Source organism: Heliconius melpomene, chromosome 1 (assembly GCF_056956725.1).
Source record: "Heliconius melpomene rosina isolate 202511_hmr_F chromosome 1, ASM5695672v1, whole genome shotgun sequence".
Lineage (NCBI taxonomy): Eukaryota > Metazoa > Arthropoda > Insecta > Lepidoptera > Nymphalidae > Heliconius > Heliconius melpomene.
The window spans coordinates 651,266-675,386 of NC_140389.1; the positions used below are offsets into that span (position 1 = coordinate 651,266).

General features: G+C 36.0%; 1 protein-coding gene and 1 non-coding gene across 2 annotated transcripts; one reads left to right on the top strand and one right to left on the bottom strand.

Annotated features, from left to right (window-relative positions):
• Positions 1-3,099: 3,099 nt before the first annotated feature.
• LOC146540860 (uncharacterized) lies at positions 3,100-9,292 on the top strand. The gene is made up of 3 exons (XM_085191753.1): positions 3,100-5,661; positions 6,130-6,258; positions 9,188-9,292. Exons 1-3 carry the CDS (start codon positions 3,100-3,102, stop codon positions 9,290-9,292), a joined length of 2,796 nt encoding a protein of 931 aa, XP_085047879.1.
• A 4,198-nt stretch (positions 9,293-13,490) lies between these two features.
• On the bottom strand, positions 13,491-13,562 carry TRNAW-CCA (transfer RNA tryptophan (anticodon CCA)). The gene has a single exon. It is a non-coding gene; the product is annotated as a tRNA-Trp (tRNA).
• Positions 13,563-24,121: the final 10,559 nt, after the last annotated feature.

Below are 24,121 nucleotides of genomic sequence, written 5' to 3' on the forward strand. Positions count from 1 at the left end.
TAAAAACTAAATAAAGCGCGGCGTTAAGCACCGCTATTCAATACACGATGTCTTATAACCAGATAAAATTTACTTTTTAAAAATATAAACATGCTTTGGAAATTTCTGCTCACAACCGCCGTAATAAAGGTAGGCGTCACAACTGTTTTATAATAGCATCAAATCTAATAATTAATTAAAAAAGTTTACAACTTCTCATACTCCATACACTTCGTTATTTCATCTCTGCTCCAAATGATAACAGGCTAATATGACGCTAGGTCATTACTCTAGCGGGTCGAATAGATTAGTTCTAGTTATTATATAGTGTTGTATCACTTAGTATAACTACTTCAATTTTTTTAGCTTCATTATATTTTGCAGAGAGCAAAGCACACTGTTGGCTGAGACACTCCGTTATCCAAATTTTAATTATACTTAACTAAATTAAGTTAAATATTAACACAGGTTTTTAGACTTGAACCCATTGGGACACGAATCCGCGCCTCTTGGAATCCAAGCGCTCTAGTCGACTAGAGATCTAAGTGTCACATAAACCATCAGCAGAAAGACACGGCTTCCATATAACTAGTTTCTTCTCTATACTACTCGAAATTATTTACTCCAACCAAAAATCAAACCTGTGACCTATATACTTGCTTATAAAGTAAAACACAACACCGCCAGTAAGACACTTCAACAATAGAAAATACAAAAGTCAAAACGTTCAAATGTATCATCTCCCATATAATTCACACAGCGTGGTATTATTTATTACGCACTACTGTTCTATATTCCAGTAATTTATTGTTCGCGTAAAGATTTTTAGAGGAATAACAGTTTTTAAAGTTTTGTTTGGAAAATGGAAAATGGAGGCCATCGTGGTGTACTAATGTAGAAGCGACGGTTATGTGTTCGATTCTCATTCGAGGTAATGATACATTTTCATTTCTGCCCTCTGGTAAGCTAAAAGCTTAGTGGTGCAGTGGTATAGCTTGGCGCCTGACTTTAAACGTGACAGTTGTAGAATCGATTCCTATTCTGGGAAAGACATTTTTTTCGTTCTTCACGATCACGTAAATCACGTAAAAGCGATCTGCAAAGCGCAGTATTAAGTTTCGTCACTTAATATGAATGCCTCCAAAAAATAGCGGAAAATGGGAAACGGAGCACAACACTATCTTTTCTCTGCCTTCTCAGCTGTGTGCAGGATATAGAGTGACGCTCACTCTGGTAACAAGATAAAATTTAGTGTTAACTTTTACCACTCAACACGTAATGTTTCATGCGGAAGTCAATGTGGAAAGCAGGAAACGGAGTGACTTAACACTAGGTTCTTTCTGAAAAACCGGATAATTACAGCAAAAAAAACACCCGCGAAATATAGCTCCAAGCTGATAAAAAAATAAAAAAAACAGAATTCAAAACGCCCAGTGCTCCCCTTTATTCCAGTGCAGTAGGAAGTAAAACATCACTACACATGTTACAGCGACGTATAAATCACAGATCTCTGATTTACGGCGCGATGTACGGAACTCGTATTTATTTATAATTCATTGTTCTGCCGTTAGGTGTTTTAGCTTTAAAATTATTTGTTAAATTATATATGTTTGTTTAACGTGGAGGCGCCAGGCTGTGGGTTCGATTCCCATTCGAAGAAATTAAATATTTTCATTTCTTCGCTCTGGCAACGAAGCAAAAGACATTGAGTTCCGCCATTCAACAAGCAAAGGAAAATAAGTTTGATTTTGTTTGTTTGTAGGTATATGATCTATAAATATAAGTAAAAGATTAATGATGACATCATCAGTGGGCCTGCATATGTCTGTAAACGTGATGGTTGTGGGTTCGATATCCACACGGAGTATTAGCGTATTTAAATTATTTTCTTTTATAATATCCATGCTTTCTAAAATTACGCGACGCGTAGGGCATGGAGTGTCTTTCGTTAGTTAGTTCTGGTAGTTAGTTATTTACCTACCAGAAAAAAAAATATATATATATATAAAGACAAAAGGAATTAAAAGTAACAGAACTACAAAAAAATCATATTTTTTACCCTAAAACACCCTAAAAATAAGCGGAACAAAAGTTCTCTTCTTAATTATAAAGGCAAATTATAGCAATATCGTACAAAGTGCCGCCTGGAACGGCCGGTTATTAAAAATTGATGGTCGCGTTTTATAATTTTATGTGACGCTAATGTGATTTAGAATGTCATTAGCTATGTGAAGTTCATTTATAGGCTTATTGTGTTTGGAGAATTTGCTTCTTCGCTTACTTTTTTGTACAAAAAAAGCCCGTTAAAAGAAAGTAATATTTTCTGTTGCAATTTTTACCCCACATAGGCTAGGCTAATCTAGTTAATTGTGTAAATGTCTCTAAGTTACATGTAAATTGGAGAACGGAGTGACCTGATATTAGGTGCCCACTGTTTTGTTTTACGTGACAAATATTTGATTGAAAGTATATATTGTTAGTATGAAAATAAAAACTCCATATTCTTAGCACTAGTCTTAGTACTAAGTAAGTCCATACAGTTGGTGGAGATTAATATTAAAGATTAAAAGCTATAGGTACAATCTTGAGCTAAAATTATATAAAAAAATACATTAAAAAAAGTTAAAAATCAATCTCATTCCCTTTTTCAGCACAATTTTGTATCAACAACAGATATTTAAAGGCAAATCGCTAAAGGTTTGATTGAAATGTGTTTTTTTTTCCGCAATCCCTTTACTTCCGCTTGATCCCAAGCGGCCATATCGTAATGAAAGGCGAGACTTTTACTTTCATATCAAAATAAATGTACCAAGCGATTTTGTTGAAGACGTCCAAAAGACAAGACGATATGTTACTAAGGAACATAGCTGGCGAAACACTGTCACCAGATAAGTCGGCGGAGCTCCTGGCAAAGACGTTCTACCCTGACGACCAAGTAGATGGCGAAACTGAACTGCACAAGCGAGTCAGAGAGGCCACTGAAGGAAGAACTCCCGCGGAGATTGAAGACCTGTCGGAGACGACCCCCCCTTCACGGACGCGGAATTGGAGATGGTTCTCTCGAGCCAGAACCCAAAGAAAGCGCCGGGACCGGACGGCCTGACCTCCGACATATGCAGCATGGCGATCAACTGTGACAGAGAGGTATTCTTGGCGATAGCTAATAAGTGTCTATCACTGTCATACTTCCCCAAGCAGTGGAAAATCGCCCACGTCTGCATCCTTCGTAAACCTGCAAAGGACGACTACACCAACCCAAAGTCGTACCGTCCCATAGGGCTACTACCGATTCTAGGGAAGACGGTCGAGAAGCTTTTAGTGGGAAGACTGCAGTGGCACCTTTTACCAACGCTTCATCCCAGCCAATATGGGTTCACGCCGCAAAGGGGAACCGAGGACGCACTCTATGACCTAATACAACACATAAAAACAGAAACTAAACAGAAAAAAAAGACAATACTCCTTGTATCCCTGGACATAGAGGGCGCTTTCGACAATGCTTGGTGGCCGTCACTTAAGAGCCAATTGGTGCGGAAACGATGCCCAAAAAACCTCTACTCCCTGGTGGCCTCGTACCTGGAAGATCGAAGAGTCATCATCAACTACGCCAGAGCAACCAGCGAAAAGGGTACCACGAAGGGTTGTGTCCAAGGATCCATCGGCGGACCAACCTTCTGGAACCTCATCTTGGACTCACTCCTGCACAAAATGGCGTCCAGAGGGATATACTGTCAGGCCTTTGCTGACGATGTGGTCCTCGCTTTCTCCAGCCATAGTACTAGTGAGTTACAAGCCCAAGCCGAGACCACCCTAGCCGAAGTGCAGGACTGGGGAAGGCTAAATAAACTGAGCTTCGCCGCGCATAAGACCCACGCGATGGTAATTACCAAGAAGCACAAGTTTGAAGCCCCCGAAGTCTACATGTCCGGCACCCGACTGAGTATGGTCTCGGAAATAAAACTCCTAGGACTCGTAATAGACTCCAAGCTGACTTTCAACGCGCACGCATCTGCAATATGCAAGAAAGCTGCAGACATTTACAAACGACTAGCGTGCGCGGCGAGGGTAACGTGGGGTCTTAATGGCGAGATAGTGAGAACCATATACGTGGCGGTGATAGAGCCAATCGTCCTCTACGCAGCAAGCGCGTGGTCTTCGGCAGCCGAGAAGCTGATGATAAGGAAACAACTAGACTCGCTGCAAAGAGGATTTGCCCAAAAAATATGCAAGGCGTACAGGACGGTGTCTCTGACATCGGCACTGGTCCTCTCAGGCTTAATCCCCCTTGACCTTCGAATCCAGGAAGCTGCCAATCTGTACAAGATCAAAAAGGGGTACTGCGTGGACCTCCTACCACCAGGACGCGAAATAGAGCGCAGGATGGGACCATTACAAAATCCACACCCATCACAACTCAAAACAACTGAGTACATGCGCTTGGAGAGCCTCGACCAGGAGACCCTCGATAAACACCAAATAGCCGGTCCCCTAATCTTCACCGACGGCAGCAAAATCGAGGGTAAAGTAGGAGCAGCCCTAACCTTGTGGGACCAGGGTAGGGAGAGGAAGTTCTCCACATTTCGCCTGGAGCCGCACAACACCGTCTTCCAGTCGGAAATGTATGCACTCTTCAGGGCAATAGAGATGGTGAAAAAGTCGAAAACGAGCGCTACCAACATCTTAAGCGACTCGAGATCATCCTTGGATCTACTAAGATCCCCATCGACGACTCACCCTCTCGGCCTACAAATGAAGAGCTGCATACGTGACATCCAGAACGAGGGCAGGACAGTGCGGTTCTTCTGGTTGAGGGCCCACGTTGGAACACCCGGCAACGAAAGGGCAGACGAGCTGGCGAAAAAGGCGGCAATAAAAAAGAAGACGGCACCGGACTATGACAAAGTACCAGTATCATACGTCCGAAAGCAGATACGCGAGGAGACTGTCAAGGCATGGCAAGCGAGATATGAAGCCTCACAAACCGGATCAGTCACAAAGCTGTTCTTACCAGACGTCAAAAAGGCATATACTCTGGTAAGGAAAACAAAAATAACACCAACAGACACCCAGCTACTGACTGGCCACGGAGGTTTCGCCGCCTACTTGCACAGATTCCACTTAAAGGACAGCCCATCTTGTCTCTGCGATCCGCAATGTGAGGAAACGGTCACGCACGTAATCCTGGACTGCCCAAGATACGGCTCAGATCGAGCGATGCTGGAGGTCACCATCAACAAAAACCTAGACCAGCAATCACTCCACACCATCTTAGAATCAGAAGCCACCAGGACACCTTTCCTCACCTTCGCACGTAAAGCCATCTTAACAGCCGCGAAACGCAATAGCTCGCTAGTGGCTCTCCCCTCCGCGCCAATACCCGCGCCACCCTCACAAACATCCCAAACACCAGCACCTGCACCATCACAAACCCCTGCACCACTCACACAAAATTCCCAAACACCAGTACCCACACCACCAACAACACCTGCACCGCTTCCACAAGCTCCCCAGATACCAACTTCCGCACCACTTCCAATCCCCGTACTAATCCAACAAACACACTCGACACCTGCTTCTCCCACACCAACAATACCAACAAAATCAACAATAAATAAACTACTGGCCTCCCTCAAAAAGACCACAGGAGGCCTGCCAAAGAAGTGGAAAAAACTAACCACAAAAGTAAACCCGCCACAGCACAATCCACCAAACTATAATTTTTATTCTAATAATTTCTCTAATAATTATAATATATTCTTAAAATTAAAAAAAAAAAAAAAAAAAAAAATTGTCGGTAGGGGTCTCATCCAACCCCTCTAGTATAAGCTCTAGATATAAGTACAGTTTAAATTGTCCCAAAATTAAGTACGCCACATTAAAAGAACTTTCTTAAAATAAAAAAAGGCACGGGCAACTATGAGCCCGTGGATGTAGTTTTTTTAAAATAAAAAAAAAAAAAAAAAAAAAAAAAGCGATTTTGTTTCAATAACTTGTTTTGGTTTTGTTATAGAGTGATTGATACATTTCATTGCAGTTTGTAGATTTAGAGAGTTTAAAGTAGCTTCTTCTTTTTAAACTTAATTGCAAAAAAAATAATTGGTTTCACGCTTTTCGTCTCCTGGAACATATTTTCGGGGTTTTTTTATTAAGGAGAAACAAGGCAAGCGAGCGTTCCGGTCACCCCGTCAAATACCAGAGGAGCTACAGGTGCGTTGCCGGCCTTTAAGGGTCGTTTTTTGGAAGTACCCATGTCGTATTGACCCGGAAACACTGCCACTGGTACGTAGGACGCAGGAAGTTCATACAAAACCACATAGTACTGTGCGGATAATCGACACGGAGTGCCTTTACACTAGGCCCTCAGATTCCCTCTGAATACCCTTGCTATGTGTAGGATACAGCGTGAAATTTAATGAAAATCGAATCCAAAACTATGACATCCCAAGTCTATTAAGTTCTCAAATGTAGGTATATTATTATGTAAATTTCAATTACATAATAAAAAATTATAATGTGGTGTCGTGGGACACCAGGTAGGAACGAAGTTCCTTCGGCTAATGTAGAATCGACACAAATTGCAAAAAAAGTCGTGCTCAATTTTATGTAGGTTTTCTTGATTTTTCTCTTAAATTTTGCTGATTAGTTTTTATTTAAGTACAAGAAAGTATTTAGGAAATTCAGTATTTTAGGAAATAATAAATTACTTAAAATAAAAAAACATCGTAATTCAAATTATCAACTAAAAAAAGAAAGAGGGAGAAAGAGAAAGGTATTATACACTACTCGTCTGTGTATGCGACTGTCGCGCCTGCGCACGTCTCATTTAACGGTTTTATTCCACGCATTTTACTATCACATTTTTTTCAGTTCGGTCACGCAGCGAAATCCCTATCCCTTCCAAGTCTGCCGTAAGGAACTTTGTTCCAAAAAAAAGTATACGAAAGAAACGTAGTATCCATCTTCTTATATAAACAAGGCGTGTTGACGCATATATCCCTTGACATATTAAGTTGCAGAGCACAACGCCGCGCTACCACTAATCCTTACTCCCGAGTAGGAGTCGAACCAACAACTATCCCCCATACAATCATAACTACGCCAAGTTTACTATAACCTTGTATTCTTAAATATATATGTATTATATAAATTTCAATAAGATATAAAAAATTGGCATACAAAAGAAACACAGTATCCATCTTCTCATATGAACAAAGCGCGTTGACGTATATATACGTCCCCTCGGCGTCGTTACCGAAATTGTAGCGATACGGACACCCGGCGGGGCTGTTCCGATTATAATACTGGAACTAACAGCTGTATTCTTGTTAATTTACTTACTTGCCTTTTTGGATACGTTTAGAAATATTATTTAGAAGTCTGGCAAAAGCTATACCTAGAGAATATCTATAAACAGTGTAAGTGCCTTAACACTGGGTTTCTTATGCCTAGCCTGCTATAGGTGAGACGTACAGCGGGCAGTTAAAAAAATATTATATTTAATTTTCTATGTCTTCCTGTACTACCACGAGGGCGAAACGAATCTGTACTTATAATATATATAATTTTATACTCAATATTTAAAACTCTAAATATAATTTTACGGTATTCTGCGGAATATACTACTATACTTAATTAATAATAAAAATGTCAAAATACACAGAAGCCATTAAAGAAAGCCGGTCCCAGGTCTGTCATAAAACGTAGACGAGATGACATCCGTGCCAGATTAACAAAGTAATGACTGTGAAAATCACGAAATAATTTATTCATTTAGATAAGTGTTGCTCTATTTTAAACTTACAGCCTTAGTGGGTTGGTTGATGTTATAAATTACTTTTTTTTTGGCATAGGGAACCTGGGAACCTAGTGTTAAGATAGTACATTCCCCACTTTCTACACACACATCAAAATTTTGGAGAAACTGCGTGTTGAGGGGCAGAACTCAACGACGTGCTTGACCTCGTTACCAGAGCGAAAAAATGAAAATAATTCATCACCGCGAATGGGAAACGAACTCAGTTACAGTTACTTTTACAACCACGACGACCTCCCACTCCACTCTGTACCCAAATCACTTAAGTCTTTTGAAACTATAATGAGGACCGCCCGCTCCAGCTTTAAGTAAAAATTTATAGTTAAAAAGAATAAAAGTGAGACAATTTCAAAAGTGCTATTAAATAATAGTAGAGAATGCACGAGTGAGTGAATTCATTTGCTACTCAGCGGACGGCGTCGTGGACGGCTTTGTACGGATATATATAAATTGTCAAATATTATTAATTGTTAAAAAAGAAAAATTAGATTTGAATCTCATTTTATAGAGGCTGCGTAGCGTAGAAGCATTTTGAGACTATAAACGCTACAGTTTTAGGTTCAATTTCCACTCGGGGGTTGATATACTTGATATTTTCAATTCCTCTATCTAGTAACCCTTCCCGTTTATCGACCCTTCAATCTGCACCCAATGAATTAAGCGAATTAAGTCGAGCTCGAAGCAAAACGCTGCCGTGCCATTCTTTTCTGGAACCATTTTGGCTTATTTCCGGGCCCTTATTTGAGAACCTCAACCTTGTAGGTCATATATTTTCGAAGATGTGTTGGTTCAATTTCTACCTAAAAGAACAATTTTTTTTTCCATTTTCTCGTTCTGGTAACAAGAGAATGCTTTCGAAAATTGGGCAGTGTGTTTGGAGAACGATGTGTCATAACACTAGGTTACACTGCTCTCTGGCATACAGCGTATAGCTAAAAAAAAAAGAAAATATCAAAAGAATAGCTCCATCTCGTATAAAGCTATCCATTTCATCTCAACAGGAAATATCATTAGCGGCACAGTCGCGCAGAACAGAGACTCGCGATTATTTATTTATGACCTACAATGTTGCATTCAAGATAGGTAATTAAGGGTTTGAGGGTTTATGAATTGTTGAAGTCATTTGGGGTTCGATTACAGACACTTGTTAGGCAAATCTATATCTATACCGACTATTATTATGAAGCGGAAGAGATTGTTTAATTGAACACTAACTTATGTCGAGAACTACTTAGACTGTCGGCTTAGAACGACAAAGAATCGTAGAAGGCTATGTTATTACATGACTTTAATAGTTTCTATAAAGTGCATAGAAAAATTTAGTCTTGGAAGAAAGAAAAAGAAAAAAGAGTAAGAAGGGAAAACTACTTAACAGTTCATGGATTCACCTTGCAGGTGGTCATGTGCAAAACGTATGATAACGGCGTATGGGAAGAAACGAAGACCGAGCTCAGTGACGTGCCCTTGGAGAGGCCAATGTCCAGCAGAGGACGAGAATAAACTAATGGAGTTACAAGAGTGTGACTGTAAATGCGACTAGTTGTGGGTTCAATTCCCCATTCAAGGAAATTAAATATTTACTTAAATTTATATTTTCACTTTTTCGCTCCGGTGTCGAGCCAAAGCGCGGCGTTGAGTTCTGCCTTTCAACCTTCAGTGTTTTAACACTAGATTACCTTTTCAAGCCTATCTGTTTTGCGACAAAACGCATAAAATTGCTTATAAAAGCTATAAAATATATATAAAAAAAGTGCACGCGGCGTACGTTAATGACATTTCCTCTTGAAAATGACTTTAACGTTACTATGCATGACTTCATTTAATTACAACAATTAACATCAAGTGTTTGTATTATTTTAATTTAAATTTACATTAAAGCTTTAATATTTTTTTACTGATACGTGATTAAACTCTTTGGAGTGATGGTAGTGGGTTCAAATTTCTTAGAGGGATTCTTTTGATATTGCTAATATTGATATAGTTCTGAGCAAACCACATCATTGAATTCCGCCACTCAATACCTAATGACTGAAAATAAGACGGTGAGTAAAGAACGGAGTGTCGTAACACTAGGTTCCCAAGTTTTCTTTGCTTACCCTGCTATATACGGGATACAACGTGGATTGATGATTTAGTTTCACAAATTAAACCATTATTTAAAGTATAAAGATATATATAAAACAATTTAAAACTTTAAAATCATTTACAATTTTAAAAAGGTGTCCCCCGTCTATGAAACTAAATTGTCACTAAATGTATAACTAATGAAATTAAAGCAGACGTTTAGAAAAGTCCTCAGACGGGCACTGAACTATGGTGCCTTTGTTTTAGAAGTGAAATCGATAAACTTTATGGCCACTGGACTCGTTTAGACGAAGCTTTTGAATTTTATCGAGAGATATAAGAAAAAGAGATTTTTCATATAAATTTTGTATGAAAGAATCGAATGTAATATGTTCAGACGTCTTAACTTAAATTTTACACTAGTGACACACGCGCGGGATTGCCTGCTTAAACCTATTGTTATATTATAGCCAAATTATACAAAATCTTTACATAAATTGTGGTCTATGTGTCATTTTTATATATAGGCTATGTATGTATGTAAAGTTTTATCTCAATCCGTCCAAACGAACGTTCCTCTTCACAAAACTTCACATTTATTAAATTAGTAGAATAAGGTAATATAATAAAACAAAAAATATTTTGCTCGTTAACGAGGCAAAGCCCGGCGTTGAGTTTTGCCATTTAACACGTAAAGCCTACAAGCTACAAACATGAGTTTTTAATGGTTTTATTTTCTATGAAATAAAATATCTATAAATACACAACCGTAGGTACACGAGAAGTATTGTGTATGTGGTAAGACGTACCAAAGGGATTTTCACGTCTTAGTCCCCGCAAACATAATTGCGGACGATGCGACGAATAGTTTTGTATAAGACGGTGACTATTAAGTAACCTAATTCAATACCGCCATTTATCTAAGGACAAAAGTAAAAGGAAGAAGAAATTGAAATATAAATATTCCCACATTGGGAATCGAACCCATAACCACATTGGGCCGCATACATTAGACTGCATGTATGTGAAAGCTACGGCGATGGCGTAGGGTATGACTTAGTCTACCGGATGTGGTGTATCGGACATCGCTATATCGGACTTCCGCCGGATATTGTCGCGAGCTTGCTGCTTTATTGACACTAGTATTTGGCGGTAACATCGATTAGGTTTTAGTAAAGGTAGTGGCTTCAAATCTTGCCAGTTGAAAATTACTTTCTTACTTCAGACTAGTCGTTGTTCACAACTTTGTCAGCTTGTAGTAGAAATAGTTTATCAGCGTGAAATAGAATATCTCGTTATTTCTCGTTTCCATGGGAATTTCATGAAATCCTCTCTTAATGATTTATTTGAAAGTCAACTTTGTATGTAAATTAATTAATACTAATTATACTATTCTTCTTCAGCGTGTGGACAACACTCCATTCAATTTTCGAGGCATTGTGTGTTAAGAGGTGAAGCTCAATCAAAAGGAAATAAAAATAGTTCATTCCCCTTAAACACTACTACATGATAGAAAAAAAAAACATCTAAATTTTCAATAACCCGATGCTAGTGAAGTGCATAGCAGTTATTCCAGGCGGCTGGGCGTAGGGATGTTACACGCGCGACTTCCTTTTATTGGCCCTTAAATTTCGACCTAGGAATATATAGAGTGGAACTTTAGATGACTTTGTTTTGAAAATTGTTTTTGTTTAAATTGAATTTCATTGTTTTTGATTGAAGAATCAATGTTTAAATCTGATAGTGCTTGGATGCCGTGATTATTGTGAATTCAATTCTCACGGACTCTGGTAAAATAAAATGCGTCGTTGAGTTCCACCAATTAATATCAATCTTGAATTTGGACAGAAAGCGGAGAACAGAATGTCTTTACATAAGGTTTCCTGTATATACCCTCATGGCATGGTTAAATGGAAATTGAACCTACAGCCATCACATTTCGATGTATGCTACGATAGCCTATATTTTTTATTTATGAACATAAAATATAAGTTTTATCGCATCTATCCACATTGGGACGATGAAGCTACTCATTTTCGGAAGCAATACCGTTTATCAGATGCGACGCGATCCTACTGATTGCTGCTATCTCAACTACGTACGCGTTTTGTATGAAATGGAACATATTTTGATATTAAAATTAATATTTTTACTATGGGTATATATATTTTTTGCTTTAAGCTGAAGAGGATAAATCCCGTAGTTTAAGATTTAAACTATTACTAAAAATTGTGCTCGGACACTACCGCACTTAATTTGCATAATTAATTAACTAAAAAGGAAAAAAAAAATTAAATATACAATTATCTTAAATAATATTTGTTTGTTTTAATTGTGATTTATTTTGGTTTTTTAGGTTTACGCTGTATCCCGCAAGTAATATATATACCATAGCGTAGGCAGAAGGAGTATAATATTCGTTCCCCACTTTCAGCCGAATTCTACAGGCATTGCGTATTGAGAGGCGGAATTTAACGGAGCGCTTTTCGTCGTTATCAGAGCGAGCAAATGAAAATATTAAATATTTAATTTTACTACAATGGGAATTGAACCCGCTACATGTCCTGCGCTGCGACTACTTTTTCTAAAAAAGATAAGAACAAATAAGTCGCTAAATGTGAATGTGCTAACATCTCTACTCGAGTCACAAATACATTTTTCTTGCTACTAATGTTTTAATAATGCTTCCTCGCGGTCACAGCGAGAATAAAAGAATGAAATATGGAAACAGCTTTCTTTTTTAGTGATTGTTGTTCATGAAATTGTTAAATTATAATATTTAGTATATTTAAATAAGGGATCACACTTGATGGTAGCAGGTTAGACAGGGCAAACTATTTAACTCGTTGGAAGGATTATATTTAAGTTGTCATATTACAATCTTTTATTTAGTGCTTTATTCTAGTACCTACTTAATTAGTTTGCAATTTCATAAAATTATTATTTTGATATTAGTATCACTTATCTGTTAAATAAATCATGTTTTTTTATTCAATATTTAATTTTCAATTTTTCATTAGCGCGGCGTAGTGTTCCGCAATTCAACACGCAATGCTTCTTGAATTCGACGGACAATAAGGAACCCTATGGAGACAAAATCGTGAAACTGTGGTGCATCACTAAATCTGTCTCAAAAACACCAAATAAAAGGCATTAATTTTAAGAACCTTCCATCCACAAGAACCCAGCGCCTGACACACAGGTCTTGTCATGAAACTCTCATTTGCCGCGTACAGATTTCATCCACTGGCTTAGCTCCACTGAATTGTTACTTTTATATCATTAAAGAATAGAATTTGTAGAAAAATTATCACAAAAATACTTTATTTTAGGACTATTGTCTTGAAACGAACTTAAAGGAATTACTGTTAAGACACTTTACCATCGTTCTATATTTTAGTCCTCTAGTGAAAATAAATAATGAATAAAATAATAAACAAATATTGAAAAATAAACCCAGAACAAAAAATGACAAAAACTACAGCAAAATATAAAACATCAACATGAATAATATGATTCTTCAATAAAAGATAATTAAAAAATAATGAAGGCATTAATGAGTTTATTAATGACAACAATTAATATGTAAATAAAAAGAAATATAAATAATAATAATCAAATAAAAAAATAACGTTGACCCCGACGTGATTTGAACACGCAACCTTCTGATCTGGAGTCAGACGCGCTACCGTTGCGCCACGGAGTCCTTATCTTTTGAGTGGAAATTTATCTACTTATCAAAATATGTATATATTTTTTCAGATTCATGACGTCTCACATACCCTACTCCCTAGCAAGAGAGGAAACCTAATATGTAAATTGTTGAAAATATTGAAAAGAATATAAAAATCCTTATGTAGTATAAAAGCTTGTCACTATATTCCACATATAGCATTTTACACAGACAGAACCTAGTATAAAACCATCCGTTTCCAACCAAATTTGAAACATTGATTATTAAATAAACGGTACCTTTAAATCCTACCAAAAAAGAGTCAAACTCATGATTACAGTAAAAAAACTCGGGCACTTTTTTACAGAACCATATCTGTATACATACATATATAAATCATAGGGATCTTTTAAAATCAGGACGTGAGAATTTCATAACGGCATATTTTATGTTGAATTTTCTGTAGCTCTAGCTATTGGTAGGGCTGTGTAGTGTATATAAAAATGCTGTGTTATTAAACTACCATATGGTTCAGTGGTACACTTAGAATATTATCAGGACTTGTATAGAATTGTTTTATTTGCAGAGGGAACCTGAGAAGCTAGTGTTAAGATATTTTAACATTAAGACACTTCCGTTCCCCACTCTACTGAATTCTCGAGGCAGTGCGTGTCGAGTGACAGAACTCAACACCACGCTTTATGAAAGAGGTTGAAAGCGGGAATCAATCATGATCGAATTCCAAGAGCCAGGTTCAAAACCGCTACGTTCAAATTTTGATGCGTTTGATAAAAACACAATTTCTATGTTACAGCCCTAAAGCTACTTTAGTAGTACGTAATTTATTTTTAATTGGTCAGTCGAGCTTCGCTTAAAGCTTTAAGTGTAAAAAAAAATATATAAAATAAAACCCGTGAATTAATGCGACTGATTGGTATGATTTTTACTTCTTCACTGACATGACTTACTTTATTTACGTTTTACACTCTGTAGGTGTAGACAATTTAAAAATTATTTATCTTTATAATATTAATTTCGCGGCATTGGTTTGTTTGTATTGAAAGAATGTTAATTACTATGTTATTTAATATGAATCCTATTTATATTATTAATGGAGGCCACTATAGAATCGAATATAGGTATGTACAATTTACACGAAGGCTACATTTGGAACAATTCAATACCTATTTATAGAAACTGGTACTAAAAGCCCAAAGGTACTATTATATATAGATGAAACCATTCATTCAGTAAATCACATACTATTGGGAATACATTAAATATTAAAAATTCAATCAACAAACAGACGAGTGTTTATTCTATACATATATACATGTATAGAAAATATATGATACAGTTACGACGTGGTCACCGTTGATCCGTATATAGCGAGGAGTGCAATATAATTTCCCTGAAGTGTCCCTTGAATGGGAATTGAACCCAAAACCAAAGCTATTACGATCACACACTCTACAACTGTGCCATGATCGCCTCGACTATTTATTTCAATTATAAAATAATTTACGAATGGGACATTCAAATTTTTTCATAGTTCATATTTCTTTTTTTCAAATGTCAAAGCGACGAAGATCGGAAAATTTAAATTATTGAATCGTTCCCTTGAAAGAAAATTAAACCCTCAAGTATCACTTATAAAGTAAAAAACTTCACTGTGATTTGTCGGCCAAATTCAGATGTATTTATGTAGTGCAAAAATTGTAGTGAACAGAGAGATGCGTCACTATGTGTAGCGATTAAAATAAATGAGAAACGAAAAAATGACCATAAAGAATTAATATAAGTTTTATTATTCACATTAGACAGAGTATAGCCGTTTACAAACACAATGCTAAGTGATTGGGAGTTCCACAACTAACCATTAAAATTTCATAATCAATTACAGTCTCTAATATATAAGCTTATAGCGATAATAAGATATTTTTTTTCCTATTTGAGGAATTGTATTAAATAATACACTAAGGTGGAAGGTATGTATTTATGTAAAATACATAATAATATTAATTTTGTGGAGAATAATGTTTCTACTTTACGAAAAAAAAACATAAAAAATGTTACTAATTTGTGAGGCTGCTGGAGCTCTACGGTAAAGCATGTGTAAACGTGACGGTTTAATATAACATTTATAGAGTTTGTTTGGTTGAGCTCGCTAATATTACGAACTACTGGTTCAAATTGATAAAAAATCATCAGAAATCCATTTGTCAAGACTCTAGATGATATTATATACTGTAATTGTAACGATGTAACTCACTGTACCTGCGGTCAGTTAACTCTGTCACTTAGCATATGAGAGCGGGAAGAAGCTAAGTCCTATCACTTGGACTCCACACTCCCCGAAGGCAAACGTAGCAATTTAATTGACTCGCCATAGAAAAAGCATTTAATCAACCCCATACATTCGGGTTGCGGTGAAATAAATAATTAATTGTTAATTTTGTGTAATTATCATTAAAGTATTTATACAAGTAATATGTGTTTTATAATATATTATTGTATGAGAAAATGAGTGACAAAAGTATGTCAGAGGAGATTTATGAAGTAAGAGGGAGTGGTAAGAGATTCAGAGGGATATCCCGGTTGACGGCGAAGGAGATGCGCAGAGGTCGTTTGGCGCTCCATTCTTTCTGGCTTCTTTGCTAAGAACAATAATTATTTTATGTATTATGCATGGAATGTCGTAACATTAGATTTCCTCAGCGTGAAGCGATACACTTTTGACATTTTAATATAACTTAACATATCAGTGTCTCTGAGTGCAGCTGCAACATGTTCTAAGCGACATCACCTCGTTATGACGCTAGTTGCTGGCACAGAACTAAAGTACTTCCTGACGCCTGTCTCGGTTAAGCTGAGTAGCTGGTCTTGTAATTAGATGTCGGCGAGTTAGACGATTAATTATATGTTTATTTTCTCATATTATTCAGATTTTGTAGGGAGAGTAGGGAAAAATCTAGTGTTAAGTGTTTTTTACTTTTTAATGACAGTGACATATTTTAAGAAATTTAATTAATCTTTAAAAGTTTTTGTTGGTAGTTTATATTTCCCTTTCGAGAGAATAAATTTTATTAATTTTTTTGTTCTGGTAAGAAGACAAGACGCTGATTTTTAGACGTTTTAGGACCTGTCTCGCTTACAGTTACAAGCTTGTGTTCCTGCGCTATGCCTGGTCTCAATGCGCTTATTATTATAATATTATACTAGCCTGTACTTTTTCATTCATGGGCAAAGGCCTATCTCCAGTTCTTCCAGTCTTGCCTATTTCTTGATATTGTGCACCACCCTATAACAATCCAGCTCGTCTCGCGTTCTTCATTCACCTTTTACAATTTTGAGTTCAATCGGTAGAGATTATCGTCCACTCTACGTGACATATCTCATGTTAGCACAGCGGCCTTATACTTTAGTGTTTTTATTTTTTATTTTCCGCTAATAACTAAAAAAGAATGATATGATATAAATGATAAATTATTAAAAAAAATAATAGTGACATAGCTCTCTCCGTAACTAATATAAAGCCAGACCTACATAAAGACGCCTATCAGCGTCTGTGTGAACCAGGCTCACAACTGAACATATAACGTCAACGCTAATCTATTATTCATTACATGTAATGACACATTATGAATAGTTAATTTGAACAAACAAGTTGTATTACGATGTATATCATTGCCATTATAATGTTTTGGTGATGTCAAATTTAATAGTAATCTATATCTAAATTTTAAATCCCTCTGGGATGGATAACTTTGGTGATATAAATCTCCGTTTTGTGTTTTGTAGTGGCGTAGGGCGTCGTCTATTAAAACGATGGTTGTTGGTTCTGTTCCCACTCACGAGAATGAATTATTTGGTTTTTCTCGTTCTACTAAGAATAAAGTAGATAAAGTTCCAGCTCTACATTCCTACGCCATTCGGTCATTTCATTTCAGTCATTTATTATGAGCGGAAAATGGTGAACGAAGTGTCTTGGTTTTAAGTTCTCCTCAACCTAACATTCAGAATAAAGAATTTAGCTCAAATAAGCTTATATAGACGGAGCGAAAAAAAGAAGCATAGAAAACTAATCGTGCATAAACTAAGCCATAATGTGAAAACTGAAAAGTCACATTTTCCCATACTAAGGCTATTAAACACGTTTGAATAGGGCGGAAAAACCATAATGTTATCCCTTGAAGAGGGTGCTGTAATTACATACGACAAAAAAGAGTGGAAATTAACGGATAGATACATATTAATATTGTTTATTAGACATGGTGCATATATCTATACTATACATATATAATATCTAATATAAAGCTAGGGAGTTTGAATGGTTAAGCGTACGAATCTCGGAAACATTACTTTTAATAGAAAATTATGTTTGCCTTAGATAGTTCATAAAAGAAGGTCATAGGAAGAATATATAATGTGGGACAACTTAGTAGGCTTAGTAGGCAGAAGGATCCTAATGTTAAACACTCCGTACCCCACTTTGCGCCGCTCGACACATTGTGTGTTGAGTGGCGGGGGTCAATACCGCGCTGTGCCTTGTTATATTAGAACGAAACATACCCTAGCAAGGTATGCGGAATATAAAATCTAAACTAAAAACAGTAAAAAATTTCAAAATTTCAATTCAATCTCCGCCTTTTTATCCCAAAAAAGTGAAACCAAGTTGAATTCTGTTTAAATATTTCATTCAACGAATCACAAATTTAGCGTTGAAGCCTTAAAGCTAAAAACGTAAAGAAAAAGCCCTCCCATCGCCATTTGCTAATTGGATTTTAACGTGACCTTTTTTGTTGTCCGCGCTACAATCTCGATCAATAATTTCTTTTTAACTATACTTTACATGCGGGATGCAGCGCATTTTTTTCCTAATTTGGTCTTAAATGGAGTGTCCTAACACTAGATTCACTCTGCCCTACCCTGCTATATGCGGGATACAGTGGGATATTTATTAGCTTTACACTGTATCCCGCAGGGTAGAGAGAAAAGGTTTTTGTAAGAAACTCCATTCCCCACTTGCGGAATAATTTTCGAGTCACATAGAGTGGCGGAAACCAACACCGTGCTCTGTCTTCTCACAGGAACAGGAAATGCTAATGAGTCTCTTACCCAAGTGCGAATCAAACCCAAAGGGCTCGCGTTCTCAGCCAGACGCTGTTCTACGAAGGCCTATAAAAATTTTGATATGATACTGGTTTTTATTAATAATACAAGTATTTATTGTATTTATTTAATAACACTTATTTTCTATACGACTGGGACAACGTTTTCTATTCGCTGTGAGAGAAAGAATAGAACAAAAACAGAAGCAATGTAATAATAATATTTGTGAGAGACAATTGTTACGGCTTTGACGCCTTCACCCAGGGTTGATGCTATATAATAATATATTTGTCGGTTTATTCGTGGTTTTTAATTTTATTTTTTTAATCATATCCGCTGGAAACTATTTGCGCAGATTTTAAGACGTAAAATTTAAACTCCTTTTTTTCCTTATCATAAGGAAGTCGAGAAATCCCCTGTTGCTTGTTTTTAACGAGGGAAATTCCTGTAATCTAATAGAAAAGGTTTTAAAGAATTGAATAGAGTTCTTCCATCCTACGGCAACGGTATAAATGGAATCTTCCATTATTAGAGTCCACCCACATAGAGTTCTGGGTGACGACTAGTTTAAACATAAATAAATTCATTTCTTAATTCACATAAAATTTCACAATAATTATAGTATTCATGTTGAAGTTGATATATATTAACTGATTACATTAAAAAACTAAGAAAAATATCCAAAAATGTCACAGTCGACAACCCTACACAGAGTTATGGCAATATTTTGTTCGACACAATAAGTAGTACGATTGAGTGACTAGATTCAATGAAGATTTTATTAAACCTACAAATATTTGATATAGTTAGTTTCATTTCGAAGTTATATGAAATATTGTTTTTTATATTTGTTAATTTTGTTTACAAATAAATACAGGGTCTTGTATTGTATATTTATATTTTTTCACGCTGTATGAAGGAGGGTAAAGAGATCACAAAGGGAGCCTAGTATAAAGACGGATAGTCTTTTTTTTAGCTCCCCATACACGGCCCAATTTGCAAAACATAATGAGTGATTAACATTATTGTGAATGGCGGAATTTAAAATCGCGCTTCAGCACTTTGCTAGAGATAAAATAAATAATTCCGTCGATAGGAAGTTGAACCCGCACCATCCGCCGCGTTTACCGCTCGCCGGTTTTATTCATATTTCATACGAAATATTCGTTTTTGAAATCTAAATTTTTCTCTTTTTACTCTAGCTAGATATATGTATATTTTTTCACATTGGCAACGTAGCTTTGCGCTTTTAAAAAGACAATGGCAGAGGGAACCTAGTGTTAAGACACTCCGTTCCCCACTTTCCGCCATATTCTGGAGGCATTATTTGTTCAGTGGAGGAACTCAACGCCACCTTTTACCTCGACACCAGACCGAAAGAATAGAAATATAAATTTAAAATAAATATTTCAAATCTCAATAGGAAATGCCTCAAGAAAACCGTGAAAAGTGTGTTAATAACGGAAATGTCTTGATGGTAACGAAGTGTCTGAATATGAAGTTCCCAGTTTTCCTCTACTTACTCATTATTGGATTAAACCACTATACTACGATACTCTCAATTTACAATAAAACGAAGTAAAATACCGTACTGCTATGCTGGTCAAACTCCACAGGATATGTTATACCCGTCTCAATTCACCCCACATTAATCATAGCTTGCAATTTTTCATTCAGCAACGTTCAAAAATATTGGCAATAACGTTTTTAGAATCTTATATATTTCATTTAAGGCTTTGTTTATAGATATCTTTTTGAAATATATTCGTATTGTTTTTTTTTTCAATATCAAACTGTGCACTACATGTTGAGCTCGGCGGAACTTAACGCCGTGCATGTTTGTATGTAAATTTCTAGATTATCGATTAAACTTTGGATTATGCCTTTAGTTTTATTATATTTTTTATAGCTTCACACTGCATCCGCATAATAAACCTAAAATAACTAAGATAACCTTGTGTTAAGACACTCCGTTTCCCACTTAGGTTCAATTTGAGACAATACATGAAATTTATTTCCTCAAGTGGGAATCGAACCTGCAATAGTCACGTTTACTGTACGACGCTGTGCTGCTGCGCCACGACGACCTAATTAACCCGTCTATTTAATAATTTTCTTATGTAAAAATAACCTTCATCTCCAAAGTAGGTTAAATTACAAATATAAACGAAATTTGAAAAGTAAAAAATATATTGGATGGTCCCGTCAACTCGTAACATCAATCATGAGAATTTTTTGCTTCATTCGCCGTTAATTACTGCGGAAGGGTTGCTCTGTTACAGTTTTTGTTTGTTTTATGAGATCTATTTAATTTTCTTTATTTTATTAACTTCACATTGTAGCATATTGTATATTGTAGGGAAGGCAGAGGGAACCAAATATTAAGGCGCTCCGTTCCCCTTGTACCACCAAATTTTCGTGGCGGACCAAGCGCTGTTTGTCTTGTCATTAGGGTAAGAAAATTAAAATTATCCACTTTCCGTTGAAAGCTTCCAGCATTGCGTGTTGAGTGACAGAACTTAACTCCGCGCTTTGCCTCGACGAATGAGCAAGGAAATGAAAATATAAATTTAAATAAATATTTCACTATAAACTCTCTAGCCTCTAGACATTGTTTCTGTCTAGCCTGAAGATTTGTCTCTAGCCTGAAGACATTTAATGTACCACCAATGTTTAGCGAGCCGCTAAAACACAGAAAATTAAACTTGGTGAAAACATAACTTAACAAATATTTATAATGTAATAAATAATGTACAAGTTTTAAATATTGCTCCATAAAAGTACAAGGTCTATTTATTTAGGCTTACTTTATTAGTTAATACAAACAAAAACTAATTACGACTACCAATTATGAATTATTTTAATTAATTATAACAATGAAAAACAAAATAGGTCTTACGGGTAGGTTCAGGTTTCGTGGAAGTAATTTCTTGTTCAATAGTTTTGAGATGCAAGACGTAGAGATGTAAGTCTCCGTTTTCTCTGGCTACCCTAGATGGATAAAGCGTGAAGCTAAAGAAAAAAATGGTATTTATATCACCAAAAGCATAAACGAAATCAGGTCAAAACACTAGTATCCAGGACCGCTACAAATTTTTCCAGTAGAGGAAATTCCTTCCTCATAAGTAATTACCTGACCTACATTAAACGGTCCTAAACAAACACCAGATCGGAGGTCCGTTTATATATAGGTATAATTTAAATTCCCTTTTGGTAAATGACTTACATTTTTATCTCGTAATTTACTGTTTTTTAATATATTTTTTTTATATTTCTATTGGGTTTGACATAATTTTATGTAACATCTACTTATAGTCTGTATTGTACTCCTCCTTGTCCTTTTCCATTTTCGTATCTCTTCTGCACTTCCCGAGGAACCTACGAACAAATGAAGGAAAGAGTTTATAATATAGACAACTATTTCTTAGCATCATGTAACTGTTGAATTTCTATTCATTTTCTGTAAGATGACTGACATACCTAAAGAAAACTTCAGTCTTGAAATTTTCCAGGTAGGTTAGCGTCCTTAGGTGAGCGCTAAAAATAGAATTTTGGAGAATTTGAATGGATTTCCAGGAAAGATGAGTCGAAAGATTACGTGAAATATTGTCGTTATAAAAAAATTAAACATATAATGGATAGATGATTTTTATCTCTCACGCAAAATGTACCGTACGGTGAAGATGAAACTTTACAGTACATTATTTTGTATCGACTCTCCGTATTCTGTACTCTCTGTCTAATGTAATAAAGCAATATATAAGTTACACTGCCACTCCAATTATAATTTTGAATATACAATATCTTCTCTCCTCCCTTTAATAAAACAAAACACTAAAATACCAAAATCAAGGAGATTAACACTCGAAACAATATTAACCAAAATGTAATTGAAGTTTCAAAAACAGTTTAATCTGGTAGCGAGGGGGTGTTAGTAAAATTCCAGGGTCGGAGCCCACTTTCCGAAGCTTTAATGGGCGAAATATCTTGAGCCGGTTTACTCGGTAGCGTTAGCATGTGAAGCGGTTGAATATATTAGTATGTTTTGTTTTTTTTATTTTTTGCTAGTATTTACCCTACCTACCCTACGTAGATATGGTGAATTTGTTGTTAGGTAATGGAAGCATGTTTATTGTTGTTCCTAGAGTCAAGTAATAAAAAAATCATTCGAATTCATCATCACACAGCAGGATGAGCAGATTTTAACTTGTGTTAAGACATTCCGTTCCGCCCTTTCCGCCAAATTATCGAAGCAATGTGTGTTGAGTGGCAGAACCCAACGTTGCCCTTTGCTTTGTTAGCAGTTGTTGTTGATTACTTTTGTACTAAGCTTTATTGGCAGAAAGTAAATTAACTAAAACCGTCATTAATTATTTTTATTTTTTCTATTATTATAGCAAAGGGCCTGGAATAATGGCGGTATGTTGTTAAAAATTACTACTATATATATTTTTTATTAAAAGCTTAATTTTTCTGCTGACGCTACTCACCCTGCTTAAGTATTAGTACAGAAGATTGGCCCTAAGTCGCGCCATTTACGGACAATTCACGACAATCGATGCGATTCGATACAGATATACACTTACGTACTAGGTCTAGCGCGTGGCTTCACTTCGTGTGTATGGAAATTAGAATATCACTTCGGAACATTTTTCTTAAAAGAAAGATATTTTATAATGACACAGCGGCTGTTAGCGCGAAAGTTGTGGGTTCAGTTTCCACTGAGGGAGATTATTTTTCGTTTTCGCATTTGGTACCGCCAATTTACACGTATTCTCTCTTTATCTTTTTAACTTCACGTTATATCCCACATACCTACTTACTGTTCAGACACTTCGTTACCATTAAGACAAAACAATTCCATTTCCCACTCTCCGCAGTGGAGCATCTCAACGTAGATAGTTTCGATTTTCTAATGAAATTACTATAAAAAAATACTTGGTTTCCGAAAAAAGCAAACAGAATAACATACATAACAAATAGTAGTATAAAAAATTGCTATTCAAGTCAAAAGTCTAACTATAAATATTAATTTGTCAAAATGGTAACCATTATATGTGATTTATTCCTTAACTTCTTCTATAAAGTGGTAATATTGACCTTTTAATAGGAGTTTGTTAAGATTAGTTTTAGTATAGCTTTAAATTGTAAGTATTAAATCGTGAGAAAGCGTCTGCCTGGTAACGCGACGGTTGTGAGTTCGATTCTCACGCAACAGAATTAATTATTTTCATTTTCTTTCTTTGGTAGCAAAACAATGCGCAGCGTAACGTTACAGCACTCAACATACAAAATATCCAAAATTTGTGATGAAAAGTAGGTACGGAGTGTCTTAGCACTAGTTTTCTACTATTAATTGCCTAAATGCTCTTATATACGAGATAATTGTAGGTTCAATCTCCATTCGAGGGAATAGAATTAATAATAAATATATGTATAATAAGATAAAATAGAAACATATATCCATGGGCGTATCTAGA